Source organism: Acanthamoeba castellanii (assembly GCF_000313135.1).
Source record: "Acanthamoeba castellanii str. Neff unplaced genomic scaffold scf7180000084664, whole genome shotgun sequence".
In the NCBI taxonomy this organism is placed as follows: Eukaryota; Discosea; order Longamoebia; family Acanthamoebidae; genus Acanthamoeba; species Acanthamoeba castellanii.
Genome location: NW_004457466.1, coordinates 362,700 through 377,694, shown reverse-complemented (window position 1 = coordinate 377,694; position 14,995 = coordinate 362,700). Strand labels below are relative to the sequence as shown.

The window sequence follows — 14,995 nt, the reverse complement described above, 5'->3', positions numbered from 1 at the left end:
CAATTACATGTATTAAGTAGCTTGTCGATGACAGGCCCCATTAGCTGACGCATGCCAATGTGCGAACAATACGTATTGTAGACGATGTGTGCGTGAAGATCCTCGAGAACGTACGCAGGGCGATGAGACCCAACGGTCGGCTCATCGTAGTCGACAGCTTGCTCGCGCCTGAAGGTACGTTGCACTCACCCCCAGCTCAGCCGTAAGGTGATGGGCACTATTGTCTCCACAATTTGGCTGACTCCACTCTCTCTCTCTCTCTCTCTCGATCGAGTGTAGGTCAATACACCAGGCAGGTCCCTGTGAGCGTGGAGTTGCAGGACCTGCACATGGCGGTGATGCTCAACGGCAAGGAGCGCAGCGAGGTCCAGTTCCGCGAGGTGTTCGAAGCCGCCGGCTTCCGCATGCTGAGCGTCACTCACACTCGCGGCATCTTCCACCTCGTCGAAGGCGCTGTCGCTCAGTGAGGTCTCTCTCCCTCGCTACGCTTTTTTCAGACTTTCCACAAACGTATGACGGCTTGGATTTTTAAAAAAAAATAGAAAGGAAAACAAAGGGAAATGTACAGGCAACCACCGAAATGTCGCCGGTGGTTCGTTTCGGGTGGTCCGGCTGCCCGATCAGGTGTGTCAGCAAGCGGACCTGCTTGCAGCGACCACCAGCCAACACTTTTACGTAACTACCTCACAACAAAGAATCACTATCTGTAGCTGATGCGCGTGTTTCACTTTGCTGCTGTGGCTGCGGCCTTGCTGGTGGTGGCTACCACCATCCTCTACTCGCCTTCCTCCACTTATGCCACTCCAGCCTCTTCCTCTACGTTCTCTTCATCCACCACTCCCTCTTCCCAACCATTCGCGTCGTGGGCAAACGAAGGCGCTGCATTCCCCTTGCCTCCTCGATGGGTCGTGCTCGCCTTGAATAGGGTGCTCGCCTGGCTCCAGAGCCTACGCGATGCCTTCCTCCCTCCCCAGCTGAGGCTGCTCGAGCTCCACTTCAAGTTCGTGCACAACCGCGCCCTCCACGCCGCCGCCACCCTCGGCCTCGCTGACGTCGTGCCACCAGAGCCAGACCAACTGGTACGCGACCTGGTGTGCTCAGGTGTGGTCTGTTCGAGCGAGAAGCTAATGATGTGATTGCCTGGTGAACAGTGGCCGACGTCGAGCGAGATCGCGCAACGGTTGAAGGCCAGTGACGAAGAGTTGGTTTATCGGTTCCTTCGGCTGCTGTCGTCCATCGGCGTGTTCGAGGAGCATGCCGGGCGGCGCTTCGGTCACACGCCCATGAGCCTCCTGCTCCGCCGAGACCACCCTCAGAGCGTGAGGTACGTACACCATCTTCCCCCAACCACTCAACACACAACACACACACCACAACACACACAACACACACGGCGGCGCTCATCATGTGAGTGGCTTGTGGTTTTCTGGCTAGGGCGAGCATCTTGTGCTTCGGATTGGCCCAGTACGAGGGGTGGAACGGACTTTCGCACATGCTTCTCACGGGCGAGACTGCATTCGATCACGTCAACGGGGGAAAGACCTGTGGACCTACTACAACGAACCCGAACACCGCAGAGGTCCATTGCCGCCATCTCACGTGCACCGGTGGCTCACTTGGTTTTGGGCTGACTTGCCGGTGGTGTCTACCAGAACTGGAGTACTTCCAGAAGATGCTGGTGCAGACACTCTCCATCACCACGCCGCCGATTGTTCAGGACTTCGACTGGCCCGCACTCGTTCAGCAAGTGCAGCGCGAGAAGGGAAGCGAGCAAGTCTCCATCATCGATGTTGGCGGCGGTATGCTTTAGTTTTCTGTGCATTCTTTGCTTGGCGCAGCTCACATCTTATGTGGCTCAACTGTGTGCAGGGCTGGGGACTGTGCTTCACTTGCTCTTGGAGAACGTTCCTTCACCGGAGGTGAGCGGGATTCTGTTCGACCAGGAATCGGTGATAGAAAAGGCCAGGACCAAGTGGGCCGACGACCCGCTCCGCAATCGCACCACGTTCATCGCGGGTAACATCAGCTCCACTCCAGACTCGCTCTTCTTGTCAGGGTGAACCCTCGGCCTCACACCTTTCCTCAGGGAGCTTCCTGGATCGCATCCCCGAGGCCGATGTCTTCGTGCTGCGCATGGTGCTGCACGACTGGAACGACAGCAAGGCAGCGCTCATTCTCAAGAACATCAGGTATTTTCTGAGCTCGAGCCCAATGACAGGCAGCTTTGATGATGGATTTCTGAATAATGTTTGTGGCTGGTGTATCAACAGATACATGATGAAGCCCCACAGCAGGGTGGTGGTGATCGAGAATGTGATGCCACCAGAGGGCCAGCACTCCAACCTCATCCCGCTGAGCGTGGAGGTGCAAGACCTGCACATGATGGTCATGCTCGGCGGCAAGGAGCGCACCGGCCACCAGTTCGAGCAGCTCTTCTCCAGGGCTGGCCTCGCCCTGGCGCGATCCGTCCCCACGCGTGGCATCTACCACATCATCGAAGGTCGTCTCGCATGAACACCTCGCAGTGTTTGAGACACACTCTTGTATATAAAGCTGTTTGTTTTGAACATACGGATAAAGATAAAGGTGATACATGCCATTGGGGCGTTCGATACATGAAGGTAGGTTTATTCACACTATGTATAGGTGGAGTTGAAGACGGGCGGGCAGGCCGGTCTGTGGGTGGATGGGCCTAGTGCGCCCTCTTGCCGTGGCGCGGCTTCTGCTGCTTGGCGGCCTTCTGCTCGTAGGCGCGGGCCTTGAGGAGCTGCGTACTGTGGGCCTTGCAGTAGACCTTGCCGTTGGCTGCCGTGGCCGCGATCACGTTGACACCTGGCGGTGGATAGAAGTTGTCGTTGGCGTTAGAGGAATGTTAACCCAAACGAGGTCACACCTGATTGGTTACCAGGTATACGTAGAGTGAGCTATGACTGGAATGTGTGTAAACATACCCTTGGTGATGGGGGCGGAGCAGTGGGCGCACTGGAGGACCAGCGCATTGTCGGCGAGGTTCTTCCTCTTCGCCCTCTTTTCGGCCTCTTCCTCCTGCTGGGCCATCTCCTTGCGGCGCCTGGCCACCTCCTCTTCGACGCGTCGCCTGATCTCGGCGATCCGCCTGGCTCGCGCTTCGTCGCCTTCAGAGCTCTTCTGGTTTCGCTCGTGGCTGTTGTCGCTTTCGCTCTTGTCCTTCTTGTCCAGCCACACGAACTCGGAGAGGCCGAAGTCCTCCTCCTTCAGCGCAGCCAGCAGGGCCTCGGGGGGACTGTGCGTCGGGGGAGGAGTGAGTGTTCGCCCAAAACAAAAATAAACGACTGTCCCCGCCCATTGGCTGCCGAACAATAAGAAGTGGAAGTGGATGTGTGACACCTACCTATCCCACATGAGGGAGGCCAGCATCTCGTTGGACACCTCCTCGTTGGACTCGAGCACGTTCTTGACTTCCTGCTCGACAGAGGCGCTGGTGGCGTTGGTGTTTCCCATGGCTGGATGAGGTGGAGGGATTGGTGTTGTGGGTTTTGGGTTGTTGGGTATCTGTTACAACCAAAGCTTAGGTGTGGCTTCGGTTTGGTCTTGCGGTGATGTGGTGCTGTAGTGGTTGTTCGCTGTTGCGCGAGTTGGAATGTAAGACTAAAACTCGCGCTTCGCGCTGGCCAGGTTTCGCGAAGTAAGGTTGACCCGCAGCTCGGGCGGTTCGGTGCCTTCAGCGCACCCAACATCCATCCAACCCCATCGCTTTCGCTTTCTTTTCGTTCTGTCCTCTAGTGGCCATGGACCCACGTTGTCTCAAGAGACGGTGCTCTCGCCTTCTTCCACGACATTTCTCGAAACAGCTGCATCTTCGGTGGCAATTTCACTGTCAATCTCGGACATAGTGATGCGCATAGTTGAGGAAATAAAACGTCAAGTTTCTGTTGACTTTCTTGGACCCTAACGGCTAAACCCAACAACTCAAGGTATGTACACGTGCGCTGGTGCTCACAGCGCCATCAGTAGGGCCTGTCGCGGAGGCTCGGGTTGCGGGCGCTGTACGACGAGGGCTGCTTGCCTCCTGCATCTGATGAGGCTGGTGGTGTCTCCTTCTTCATCAGCGCCAGCTTGGCCTGGATGGCCTTGATCTTGGCCTCGTTGCTGTTGATGGTGAGAGCACGGTGTGAGAAGTTTCCTGTTACGCAGCCATGTACGCGGAGAAGAGAGACGGCACCTGATCCTCTTATGTTCCTTATCTCTCTCATTCTCCTGTTTGCGGGCCTTCTCCGCTTCAACCACCGCACTGTCATCGGAGAGCCGGTCGTTGGAGTACAACACCTGAGGCGGCGAGAGGTGAGACGTGTGTGTGAGCACGGGCCAGAGCAGAGGCCCTAGCGCCAGAAGAAGTCTCGAGCGTGAAAAAAAGACGGGGCGCACCTTCTCATCGACGAAGCGCACGACCAGGGGACGCCCGAGGAACATCCTGCCGTTGGCCCTTTCCTTGGCCGTCTGCGCTTCCTGTTGGCGCCGAGAGGAGTGGGACGTTAGCGTCGAGCTACGCCCTCAGAGGGCGAGTGGCGCACAGCGAGCGACCAAGAAGCGGTGGAGTGCGTACCTGCTTGGTGGCAAACTCAACGAAGCAGAAGCCCTTGGGTTCGCCTCGCTTGGGTCCATGCTTGTGCCAGATGAACTGTTCTCTCACAATCTTGCCATACTGCTGAAACAGCTTGATTACGTGGTACCTTGGGGGGGGGGAAGAATTAAAGTCTGAATCACCAGATTTGGCTTGTTGGCATGAGGAATGTACTCGTTGGCAGTCGGGGCGAGGTTGCCTACGTAGAGCTTGTGCTCCATAACTTCACCTGCAGCTGCCCTGTACTGTCCTCCCCGTGCACCGAAAAATGCGCACCACATTCCCAGACCCATGATCAGCTTCTCATTCCTTGCAAGATCCTTCCAGTTGCATGACGCAATACGTACAGAGCTCGTGCGGGGGTGAGTGTCGCTGTGGTCGACCTTCGACCTACTCATCTTGCGTGTTGCGGATGCGGACTGTGCAGGTGAAAAGAAAAAGAAAATAATTAGCCAGTTATTTCTTTGATTTTTTAAATCAATTCCAAATCTTCGAGATGGAGGGGAGAAGGAGCGTGGGAGGCGTGCAGAGGGATAGAGAGCGGGAGCGCGAGAAGGAGAAGGAAAGGGAGAGGCGAGAAAGACGGCATTCCTCCCATGGCCACAACTCGTCTGCTGCTGTGCATGCGGCGAAGAAACAGCGAATCGCGGAGAACAAGCAGCAGGATGAAGATCCATTCGCGGTGACCCCCGAAAACGTACACAAGACGCAGATGATCGATGCCGATACGGACATGATCTTGCGCTACTTCGGCTGCCTTCTGATGCGCAAGGCTGCCGGTCTCCTCCGCTTGTACGTCTCCACCAAAAGTAGCCTATCTTGTGCTTGAAGTGCTGCGCTCAAGTTGCTGCGTTGGGGTCGCCGCAGGCCTGCACGAACAGCATGCACGGCCCAGTACTACTTCCATCGCTTCTACGATCTCCACCCGCTCCACAAGCTAGACATTGCGGTACGCGCTGGGCTTCTCTTTCTTTCCTTGCTGACGGCTGATCACTCTGGTTTGGGCTGAGCGCTGAGTCGTGGTTTGTGTTACTCTTGCCCAACTGCGCAGTTGATGGCGCAGAGCTGTCTGTACCTGGCGTGCAAAGCGGAGGAGACGCTGCGGAAAGCGAGGGACGTCATCAACTCGTGCTACTTCCTGCTTCAGCCCCAACAGCCGATGCTCAAGATCGGCAAGGTACCGGCTGCCCCAGCGCACTCCTATAACACGCCGCCTGCCGCCCGCACTGACCTTGTGCGCAGAAATATTGGGACTTGCGTGACGAAGTGGTGGCCGCCGAACAGATCCTGCTGCGAACGCTCGACTTCGATCTCACTTTCATTCATCCGCACAAGTTCCTCCTGAACTACATCAACTCTCTCAATGGTACCCATCGGCTGCTTCTTTTACTCTTACACTCTCTTCTCAAGGCTCACTGATTTCCTTGATGTGGGCACAGGCTCGCAAGCTCTCGCGCAAGTATCCTGGAACCTTACCAACGATCTGTACGCTTCCGCTCCTCCGCAGCCCTCTCTCACATCGACAACGCTATGAACCTCCTGACTCGCTTTATGCAGATACTACACGCCATTGTGCATGCAAAGGAATCATCGACCACAGGTGCTAGCCTGCTCCTCCCTCTACCTCGCTCAATTCATCCTGGAACAGAGCAACATGGAAGTGCCTCAGGTGAGCCCCTCCGCCCGACAGCAACTCCCGTGTCCGAGACTAATCACACACACACACACACACACTTACCTTCACGTGTGCTCCCCAGTCGATGCAACAGTTCCCCTGGTGGGAGGTGTTCGATGCCAAGAAGCAGGATCTCGAGGAGGTGTCGAGCAGCCTGCTCGACAGCCTGCAAACGCTGCAGGCCATCCCCTACGACACGGCCCTCATGGTCTACCAGGAGTACGCCCAGAAGTACTCTCCACCCTCTCCGCTGCAGCTCGCCAAGGCCGCCGCGTAAGTGCCCACAGCGCATGACTCGAGTCGGTCACCACCGAACGGCAAACAGCCATCATAAACGTCCATCGTCAGCTTCCTGTTCGAGTGCTGACGTCCAACTCGTCACCATCACTCCTCGCCGCCAACTTGTGCGTGTCCGTTGCGTTTCTGAGCCACCCCAATTCGTTTGGGTTTGGTGTTGCACAAGGAGGCGCGAACTCCATTCTGCACAAACAAGACGCTCCTCTTGGCTGGGTACGCATCTTCCTCTTGTCTCCCGGCTCAAGCCCCGAGGCTGAAAGGTCCAGATGCACTGATTGCAAATTTGAAATCTAGAGAACGAGACCCAGCAGATTTCCCCGAGATTTGTGTCATCTTACTTGCGTTCAAACTCCTTGTGGGTGCGGGCCGTCCCTTTCTTCCTCTTTCTCTTCCTCTTTCTCTTCCTCTTTCTCTCGATCCAATCTGCATTCTCAACGTTGCGATTTTTGCCGCTGCTCGCTCAATTTAATCTTGCAGTTTCTGCAGACCAGTGACCGCGATCAGAGCTGCAAAAGATGGACATGCCAGTAGATTTAGTGTTGGTCAGGCACGCCGAAAGCGAAGGTTGCCTTGCCCATGAGCGAAGCAAGGTACCGTACAGTCGCTACACAGTGCACACAGTGCCTTCCGGCGCATGAGCAGAGCTGGAGGTTATTAACTTCGCGGTGTGTGTGCATGTGGACAGCATGGAGACGACAGTGACTGGCAGAACCCTGACTTCCGCAACCGACACACCAGCCGCTACCGCCTCTCCGACAAGGGACGCAGCCAGGCCCAGATCGCAGGACAGTGGGTGCGTTCTTCTTCCATTTGTTTCCTGCCACCCCACCTCCTCTGCCCAGTGCCACAGGGTCGCTCACTAAGTGCACTACCTGACGGACGCCATGTGGGCAATTGCAGATCAAGGAGAACGTGTCGAAGAAGTTCGATTGGTACATCTGCAGCGAGTACGTGCGCGCTATGGAAACGGCGGCGCTGCTCGACCTTGACAACGCCCATTGGCACACCGGTACCTTCTTGGCGCGCCCACCCGCACACACCCTAGTACGCTACTTGCCCCGAAACGCAACTCATCACGAGACGTTGAGTGGACATCAGATTTCTTCTTGCGAGAGAGGGACAGAGGTATCCTCAGCAATCTCAGCCGCAGCGAAGTACGCACCCGCCATCAAGAAGAGCTCGCCCGTGAAGAGCTGGACCCCTTCTACCACGCGCCCCCTGGGTACGTCTCTCCTCTTCTCCAGCACTCCACAGACTCCTATGGTATCGAGGGGGGTAGTGACTGACGTTTACTTTGCCATTACGCCAGTGGCGAGTCCATAGCGAGTGTGTGCATGCGCGTTGCGCGAGTGGTCTCGCACCTGCGACAAACCTGCTCGGGCTACAAGGTCTTGCTCGTGTGCCACGGTAACATCATGTGGGGCTTCCGTATCACTCTCGAGAAGTACGTTTTCTGGCTTCGCAAACCCGACAGCAGCAGCCTCGCCAAGCGAGCACTCATTTCACTTCCATTCCGATCGGAATCGCATTAGCATCAAGCAGGCCGAATTCCTCCGCATGATCCAGGACCCCCAGGAGAAGATCCACAACTGCCAGATCCTCCACTACTCGCGACGCAACCCCTACAATGGGATCGTGGAGTCGGACATCAACTGGATGCGCTCCATCTGTACGGCCGCCTACTCCAGCTTTGAGCGCACACCACAACACAACTAAGCTCATACAACGTTCACACGGTTCAGGTCCCTGGGACGAGAAGCCGGACCATTCGACGTGGCATCGCATCGTGCGGCGCACGTTCAACAACACCGACCTGCTGGGCTTGGTGGCCCACATCCCGCAGGCGGTCAACAACCGGCCCGAGGAGATGGACCAGCTCAGCCCCAAGAGGTCGACCACCTTGCCTGCGCTCAGCCAGAAGTCGTCGGCCACCACCAACAACAACGACGGGGAAGGCGCTGATAACCTGGCGAGCGAGCAGGGCAGCAACAACACCAGCCTCAAGGCGGTCAACCAGGACGGAGGTGACAGAGGGCGGCCGCGAAAGTATTCCCTCGCCGAGTACTGACGCTTACGCTTAGAAGGAGGAGATGAAGAAGAAGAAGACGACGACATGTACAGAGAGAAGTGTGGGTTGTTGTCTCGTGAACATGAAGAGGTAAACAACCCAATCAGAGCCCAATCAGAGTAATCAGCCCCCAGCGTTGAGACGGAAAATAAAATGCGATTTTCCCGCACCTTTTCCTGCCTCGCTCCGGATTGGCGGCAGCGAAGAGAAAGAGAGAGGAGGAGGGAGCAAGCACCAACAACAACAGCTCACCAACAGTCAACATCACCACCAACGATGCTCAGTGAGTGCTGTGGCGGAGGTGGCGAGCCTTTGCCGGACGTCAAGCCAGGAGACGGGTGCACCTTCTGCCCCCCTCTGTTTTACTACTCCTGCCGCCCCTGCAATATGTTTTTATTTCTATATACACTTATTGTACATATGATATATATTATGCTATATATATATATATCGCCACACTACACGGCAGACCCAAGTTCAAGGTGATCATGCTGGGCGACTATGGCTGCGGCAAGACCTGCCTCTTGAGCCGGTATCATCTCCTGCCCTCCCACATGAGGGCTCCCTGCCCTGACCCGCGTGTACGTGCGTGTGCGTGTGCTGTGGTGTCTGTGCAGCTTCACAGAGAACACGTTCCCCGAAGAGCACGTCTCGCGCCACATGCAAACGGCGGTGGTGCGTTGCTTGCATGCAGGCCGCTTGCACTCTCTCGAAGACCGCACCTCTCTCACTTAATTATGGTCCGGTTGGCAGGTATCTGCCGATGTGACCGTGGGCCGGGAGTCCGTGCGACTCATCCTTTGGGTACGCGCGCTCGCTTGGTGACGCCACGCATGCGTGTGCGGTTGTGCGTGTGCGTGTGCGGTTGTGCGTGTGCCATGGTTAGTTCGTCGGCGAGTGTTGTCTGGGTCTTCTCCCTCACAACTCTTTATGTGCGAGAACAGGACACGGGAGGTCAGGAAAAGTTTCGATGCCTGACCACATCCTACTATCGCGATGCCATGGCCGCGGTATGTCGTCTCCTTCAATCCCGCAGCAGCACACTTCCCATTTAGTAGCCACATCACATTCACGCAATTGTGATCCACAACATAACCCACCAGATGCTGGTGTACGACATCACCAACCGAGAAAGGTACCCTCTCCTGGCCAACGTTGGGACCACGCTCTTGCTTGGCCTGACCACACGCAACACGCAACACACATACACGCACGCACACGCACACAGCTTCGAGAACATTCAACACTGGCGACAGCAGATCGCCCTCTACGCGTCAACGATTGACATCATCCTCCTGATCGGGACCAAAGTACGTACCAGCCCCGTGACTCCCCTCTCCGGCACGAGCAGCTGTTCAGATCTTCCGCGACTCGTGCTTCCTGCAGGTGGATGCCGCCGCGGAGGAGCGACGGGTGACGCCCGAGGAGGGGCAGGCCCTAGCCGAGACCATGCGAGCACAGTTCGCCGAGACCAGGTGAGCTCCCCACCCCAACCCGAAGGCCGTATTTGCCTTCATTGCCCTGAAGTGTGGCTGTGCGTTTGTGGGGGGGGGGCGTTACGAATTTGCAGCAGCAAGGAGGGGACCAACACGGGCGTGTGCCTGGCCTGGGTGGCAGCCAAGTGCCTCAACAAGTTTCGCGAATGAGCCCTTCACATCACACACCCCCAACCAAGTAACAGTTTTGTCTAACGTGTGTAGGCCACATTTCCAGTCCTTTGTACACTTTTCTTCTTCTTTCCTCTTTCTCGCTCTACACGAACCCCACACACAGAGCTTCCTCATTGTTCAGCTCTTCGCTGCTGTTGTTCCTGGGCGTCGCTGCCACCACCGGCGCCGAGGTCGGGGAAGAGGCCCTCGAGCGAGCCGTTGAAGGGGGCCGACGAGGTGGACGCGGTGAGGAGCGGCGAGAAGCGCAGCGGGGAGGTGCCGCCGGCGGAGAGGGCGTCGAGGAGGGCGTTGGTGCTGGCCGTGAGCGGGATCGAGCAGATGGACGACGTCAGGAACGACTCTGGCGTGGGCGAGGTCGACATCGGCGACACGCCCGTCGCGCTGTTGCGAAGAGACTGGCCCGCGCCCAGCAGCGACTGGTTTGGTATTGGCATCGCGCTGGACGTGCTGACGTCACCTGACGCAGAGCTGGCGGCGGCGGCCGAGGTGCCAAAGAGCCCGCCGCCGCTGCTGGCGCTCTCCGCGGTGGAGCTGAGTGAAGTGGTGGTGACGATGGGCTGCGTGGAGAAGAGCGCGAACGGGGAGAAGGGGGTGGTGGGCGAGTCCATGTTCTCGACGGAGATGAAGGGCATGGCGAAGGAACCCGAAGAGAGAAGCGGGGCGTTGTTCGATGTTGTGGTCGCCGTCGCCGAAGCAGTGGAGGAGGCCGGGTTCAGTTGCGAGGGCGGCGGACCAAACGCAAATGAGAGTGAAGACGGCGACGACGAAGATGACGATGACGTGGACGTCGAGGACGATGAAGAGGTGGAGGAAGATGATGATGATGATGTTGATGGGAGATTATCGGAGCTCGACTTGAGGAAGCTGTTGATGAGCGAATTGGTGGAGAGGGTGAGGGCCGAATCCGTGGAGGCGCTGCGTGGAGAGAAAACACACAAACACAACAGGTGTGAGCGCTTTCGCTCTCTCTCGACGACCGTCAGTCAAGTTTGGGGTGGAGTGGGGGCATACGTGAGAATGCCGCTGGGCGGGAGCACGCCGGTGAGGAGCGAAGAGAGCGAGGAGGTGAGCGGAAGGAAGACTGGCGCCGGCGCGGCAAAAGGTGAAGGCAGCGGTTCATAGCCACCCACCCCTGCGTCGCACACGTGACACGCGACACCGACACACGACACGACACACGTCATTAACCGAGAGGCCGAGTGGCAACTGAGTCGGGTGCAAAGAAAGTGAGGAATACCGCTGAGCGGGTTGAAGGGGGTGAAGGGAAAGGTAAGGGCCATCGAGGAGGAAGGCGCAGAGAAGCTGCCCGAGTCGAGGGTCATGTTCTTGCTCTTCTCGGTGACCTGCGCCTGCTGGCTGACGAGGTAGTTGAAGGCCATGATCTGCTCCTTGATCTTCAGTCGCACCTCGTACGCCCGGAAGAACTCTGGGCTCTTACCCTCCATGCTCTGCCACACTAGTCACAGCACACACACGACACGCACACATACCGCACACAGCACGACACGCACGGTGTGAGGGCATGGGCCACAGGGTGTGTACGGTGAAGGAGCAGACACACGCACCGTGTCGCGTGATGGTGGGTGCGATGTTGGCCTGAATTTGGAGGGCCATGATGACCTCCTCCTGGTTCATGTAGAGGTGGAGGCATCGCTCGATCATGCCCTCGACCTGCTGGACCTCCTGCGGGGAGAGGGGCTTGACCGGCGCCGTGGCGATCGTGTGTGTCGTGGCCACGGGCGACACCGCAATGCTCGGGATGGCGGGCGGCCGCACCGACCTCACCACCGACGACGACGAAGTGGGGGTCGACGGCGACGGCGACGCTGGCTCAGTGGTGGCCTTGGCGCGCCGCTGTCGTTGGCCGCGTCGTGCACGCCCACGCGTGGGCGGTGTCTGTGGTGTGGTGTGGTGGTGTGTGCGTAGCAGCAACACGCGTCAGAGCCGCACACACGGAAAAATATGGCTTTGCGGGGGGGGGGGCACCAGAGGAGCAGAGGGCGGGATGGAGACGGTGAGAGGGAGGATGATGGGCAGAGGCAAAGTTGAATGTGGTGGCTTGGCGGCCAGCGGGCCAGCCGCTGTTGTGGTGGTTGTGCTGCTGCTTCCATGGACGCCGTAACCCTGGGCTTGTAGTACGGGTGCATTGAGCGGGATGATTGGACTCCCTGGCGCTGCATTCAAAGCCATGGTCCCTTCTTGCAGATTGATCGATTCCCCGAAGCCAAGACTTGGAATGAATGCAATTAATCAATCAGAATCGGTAAAATGCTGCCGTTTGTCCCACAACCCGCACGCAACTGCAAGCCGAGAAAAAGGAGGGAACAAAAAAATCACAAGGAAAAAGAACATGGAAGGGTGAAGAGGCTGTTGACGCTGGATGTTGCTTGGTGCCTCAGTGTCTGTTAAAGTATGAGCTTCAGATCTGTGGTTGTCACTACAGATGTACACAACAGTCCCAGGCTTTACAACCCAGTGCACATCCCTATTTTGCTTTCTTATGGACATTTGGAGTTATAAAGGTGTCAGGAGACCACACATGCCTGTGCATCATGGTGGTGGGGCAGCACTACACAGGAAACAATTTCAGGCCCTCACAGTGACCGTGTTTACGTCCATCTTTGCCTCAACTGGTTGCTGGGCCTCAGAATCCGGGAAATTAGGGGACACGAGGGGGGGTTTCTCTTGGCTTCTGTCATCTTTCCAGAGTACAAGTGGTGGAGCAGTACTACCTGCTGTGATCGAGGTGATTCCGTGGTGCTGGACGAAGAAACGACCGCCCTCCACCTCTACGCCACGCAAATCTCCTTTCCATTCACCCTTACCTCTCCATTCGGATTGCCGCTACCCGCGCGCCCATCCGCGAAACTGCATCGTTGCACGAGGACGCCCCCAGCACCACCTCCACCAGAACCGCCTCAGCCGCGTCTTCATCACCAACTACGGCTCTCTCCACTCGCACATCGGCATCGTCAAGGGTCTTCCACCACTCGCTCGATCACAATCACACAGAGAGGGGACCAATGCATGAAGGTTCAGAGGACTTCTCGGAAGATCAGGAGAGCGAAAATGATCTCACATGGAAGATTAAGGATACCGAGATCACGTATCGAACGAAATCGCCCAAAACCGTTAATCAGTACCTGCTCGGCGAGGTGCTGGGCAAGGGATCTTACGGCAAAGTGAGAGAGGCGCTCGACACGAACACCATGAAGACGGTCGCGATCAAGATCATCACGAAATCGCAGCTGAGGAAGCTTCCTGGTGGAGGGGAAGCATCCGTTCGACAGGAGATCGCGCTCATGAAGAGGCTCAAGCCACACCCGAACATCGTCACCCTCATCGATTCCTTTGCCAATGAGGAGAAAGGGAAACTATATCCTCTTCCAACCCTCCCTCAATCTTCTATCTCTTCTATCTCTCATCGCTTGCTCCATCTCTATCATTATCTTCCTTAACCTGCACAAATTTATAGTCTTAGACTACGTTGGCGGCGGGACGTTGCAGGATCTGCTAAATCGAGCCCCAGACTGCTGTCTGCCTCTAAGACAGGCCCAAAGGTACTTCCCAATTCCTCAGTTCTCATTCCTCAATTCCGCAGGAATCAATAATCATTCCTCATTCCCATTAAATGGCATTTAATACTAATTCAATTTGTTTGTGCAGCTACTTCCGCGATCTAGTGAGAGGGCTCCAGTTTTTGCACGGGGAAGGGATTGTACATAGAGACATCAAGCCGGGCAACCTCATGCTGACGCTGAACGGGAGCCTCAAGATCTCGGATTTTGGAGTGGCAGAGCTGCTGCAATCGTTCGACGATCCGTCCTACTCGCCCAAGTCCCAAGGCTCCCCCGCCTTCCAACCGCCCGAAGTCGCCTCCGGTGCCGAACGCTTCTCTGGCGTGAAGGGCGACATCTGGGCTGCAGGCATCACCCTGTACGCCACACCTTCTCCTTCCTCCTTGCACGTCGTGTTCAAGCGCTAATCATTTTGATCGTCGATCATCATCATCATCATCAATGCTGCTGTGTTGTGCGTTGACGCACATATACGTGTATAGGTACTATGTCGTGACGGGGCGGTATCCATTCGAGGGGTCCACCGTCTACACGCTATTTGAAAACATCGCCAAGGCCGAGTACCAGATCCCACCGTCTTTAGACCCCGACCTGGTCGAACTCATACGAGGCATGCTCCACCCGGACAAGAACAAACGTTTCTCGCTCGACGCCATCAGCTCTCATAAGTACCTTCCTTCTCCCTCTTCATCTCCTTCTTTTCGTGCATGCACCATGGCGTACACGCGTGTTTTGTATGTGTGCGGCGTGTTGCGTGTCGTGCATGCACTCGACTAACTCGTGATGCGGTTTTGTTCATGAAGGTGGATGCTGGCGAACGTGGAAAGCGAAGAAGAGTACCTGGAGATCGTGCCAAGTCGGACGCTCTTCACGCCAGAGTTCGTCGCGGAGATGAGCGCCATCAACGACGAGGGCATCCACAACGAGAACTCGGGCAGACGCAGCCCGCGAGGAGGCAAGAGCAGTCTTCGCCCCACCAAGAGAGGACACCGCCGCAACTGCTGTATACTTGTATAGTATCAACCCAAATCACCAACCAACCAACCACACCCACCACCATCGTGCACGCTCAACACATGGGCTTCTTCACCTCTTGGTCTGCATTGC

At 56.8% G+C, this 14,995-nt stretch overlaps 9 protein-coding genes across 9 annotated transcripts; 6 read left to right on the top strand and 3 right to left on the bottom strand.

Moving 5' to 3' along the window:
- Nucleotides 1–122: 122 nt before the first annotated feature.
- On the top strand, nucleotides 123–467 carry ACA1_369780 (uncharacterized protein; the record flags this gene model as incomplete). The annotated part of the gene is made up of 2 exons (XM_004340207.1): nucleotides 123–174; nucleotides 280–467. 2 exons carry the CDS (start codon nucleotides 123–125, stop codon nucleotides 465–467), a joined length of 240 nt encoding a protein of 79 aa, XP_004340255.1.
- A 113-nt stretch (nucleotides 468–580) lies between these two features.
- Nucleotides 581–2,514, top strand: ACA1_369770 (Omethyltransferase domain containing protein; the record flags this gene model as incomplete). Its single annotated transcript, XM_004340206.1, has 8 exons — nucleotides 581–624; nucleotides 926–1,079; nucleotides 1,152–1,324; nucleotides 1,435–1,607; nucleotides 1,653–1,799; nucleotides 1,870–2,016; nucleotides 2,087–2,189; nucleotides 2,271–2,514. The coding sequence occupies 8 exons, from the start codon at nucleotides 581–583 to the stop codon at nucleotides 2,512–2,514; spliced, it is 1,185 nt and encodes a 394-aa protein (XP_004340254.1).
- Nucleotides 2,515–2,692: 178 nt separating this feature from the next.
- ACA1_369760 (uncharacterized protein) lies at nucleotides 2,693–3,480 on the bottom strand (the record flags this gene model as incomplete). The annotated part of the gene is made up of 3 exons (XM_004340205.1): nucleotides 2,693–2,832; nucleotides 2,952–3,262; nucleotides 3,371–3,480. 3 exons carry the CDS (start codon nucleotides 3,478–3,480, stop codon nucleotides 2,693–2,695), a joined length of 561 nt encoding a protein of 186 aa, XP_004340253.1.
- Nucleotides 3,481–3,986: 506 nt separating this feature from the next.
- Nucleotides 3,987–4,821, bottom strand: ACA1_369750 (RNA recognition motif domain containing protein; the record flags this gene model as incomplete). The annotated part of the gene is made up of 5 exons (XM_004340204.1): nucleotides 3,987–4,128; nucleotides 4,202–4,305; nucleotides 4,405–4,485; nucleotides 4,583–4,681; nucleotides 4,744–4,821. The coding sequence occupies 5 exons, from the start codon at nucleotides 4,819–4,821 to the stop codon at nucleotides 3,987–3,989; spliced, it is 504 nt and encodes a 167-aa protein (XP_004340252.1).
- A 275-nt stretch (nucleotides 4,822–5,096) lies between these two features.
- On the top strand, nucleotides 5,097–6,552 carry ACA1_369740 (cyclin, Nterminal domain containing protein; the record flags this gene model as incomplete). Its single annotated transcript, XM_004340203.1, has 7 exons — nucleotides 5,097–5,392; nucleotides 5,468–5,549; nucleotides 5,652–5,777; nucleotides 5,843–5,966; nucleotides 6,040–6,085; nucleotides 6,158–6,269; nucleotides 6,358–6,552. 7 exons carry the CDS (start codon nucleotides 5,097–5,099, stop codon nucleotides 6,550–6,552), a joined length of 981 nt encoding a protein of 326 aa, XP_004340251.1.
- A 535-nt stretch (nucleotides 6,553–7,087) lies between these two features.
- Nucleotides 7,088–8,640, top strand: ACA1_369730 (phosphoglycerate mutase family protein; the record flags this gene model as incomplete). The annotated part of the gene is made up of 7 exons (XM_004340202.1): nucleotides 7,088–7,162; nucleotides 7,258–7,365; nucleotides 7,473–7,581; nucleotides 7,671–7,794; nucleotides 7,882–8,016; nucleotides 8,105–8,241; nucleotides 8,315–8,640. 7 exons carry the CDS (start codon nucleotides 7,088–7,090, stop codon nucleotides 8,638–8,640), a joined length of 1,014 nt encoding a protein of 337 aa, XP_004340250.1.
- Nucleotides 8,641–8,916: 276 nt separating this feature from the next.
- Nucleotides 8,917–10,286, top strand: ACA1_369720 (Ras subfamily protein; the record flags this gene model as incomplete). Its single annotated transcript, XM_004340201.1, has 9 exons — nucleotides 8,917–8,978; nucleotides 9,110–9,172; nucleotides 9,258–9,315; nucleotides 9,394–9,444; nucleotides 9,585–9,650; nucleotides 9,699–9,775; nucleotides 9,869–9,950; nucleotides 10,000–10,115; nucleotides 10,211–10,286. 9 exons carry the CDS (start codon nucleotides 8,917–8,919, stop codon nucleotides 10,284–10,286), a joined length of 651 nt encoding a protein of 216 aa, XP_004340249.1.
- Nucleotides 10,287–10,420: 134 nt separating this feature from the next.
- Nucleotides 10,421–12,500, bottom strand: ACA1_369710 (Hypothetical protein; the record flags this gene model as incomplete). The annotated part of the gene is made up of 5 exons (XM_004340200.1): nucleotides 10,421–11,225; nucleotides 11,322–11,442; nucleotides 11,548–11,766; nucleotides 11,876–12,164; nucleotides 12,297–12,500. The coding sequence occupies 5 exons, from the start codon at nucleotides 12,498–12,500 to the stop codon at nucleotides 10,421–10,423; spliced, it is 1,638 nt and encodes a 545-aa protein (XP_004340248.1).
- An 833-nt stretch (nucleotides 12,501–13,333) lies between these two features.
- ACA1_369700 (Ser/Thr kinase STK, putative) lies at nucleotides 13,334–14,905 on the top strand (the record flags this gene model as incomplete). Its single annotated transcript, XM_004340199.1, has 5 exons — nucleotides 13,334–13,642; nucleotides 13,818–13,870; nucleotides 13,977–14,246; nucleotides 14,371–14,556; nucleotides 14,692–14,905. The coding sequence occupies 5 exons, from the start codon at nucleotides 13,334–13,336 to the stop codon at nucleotides 14,903–14,905; spliced, it is 1,032 nt and encodes a 343-aa protein (XP_004340247.1).
- Nucleotides 14,906–14,995: the final 90 nt, after the last annotated feature.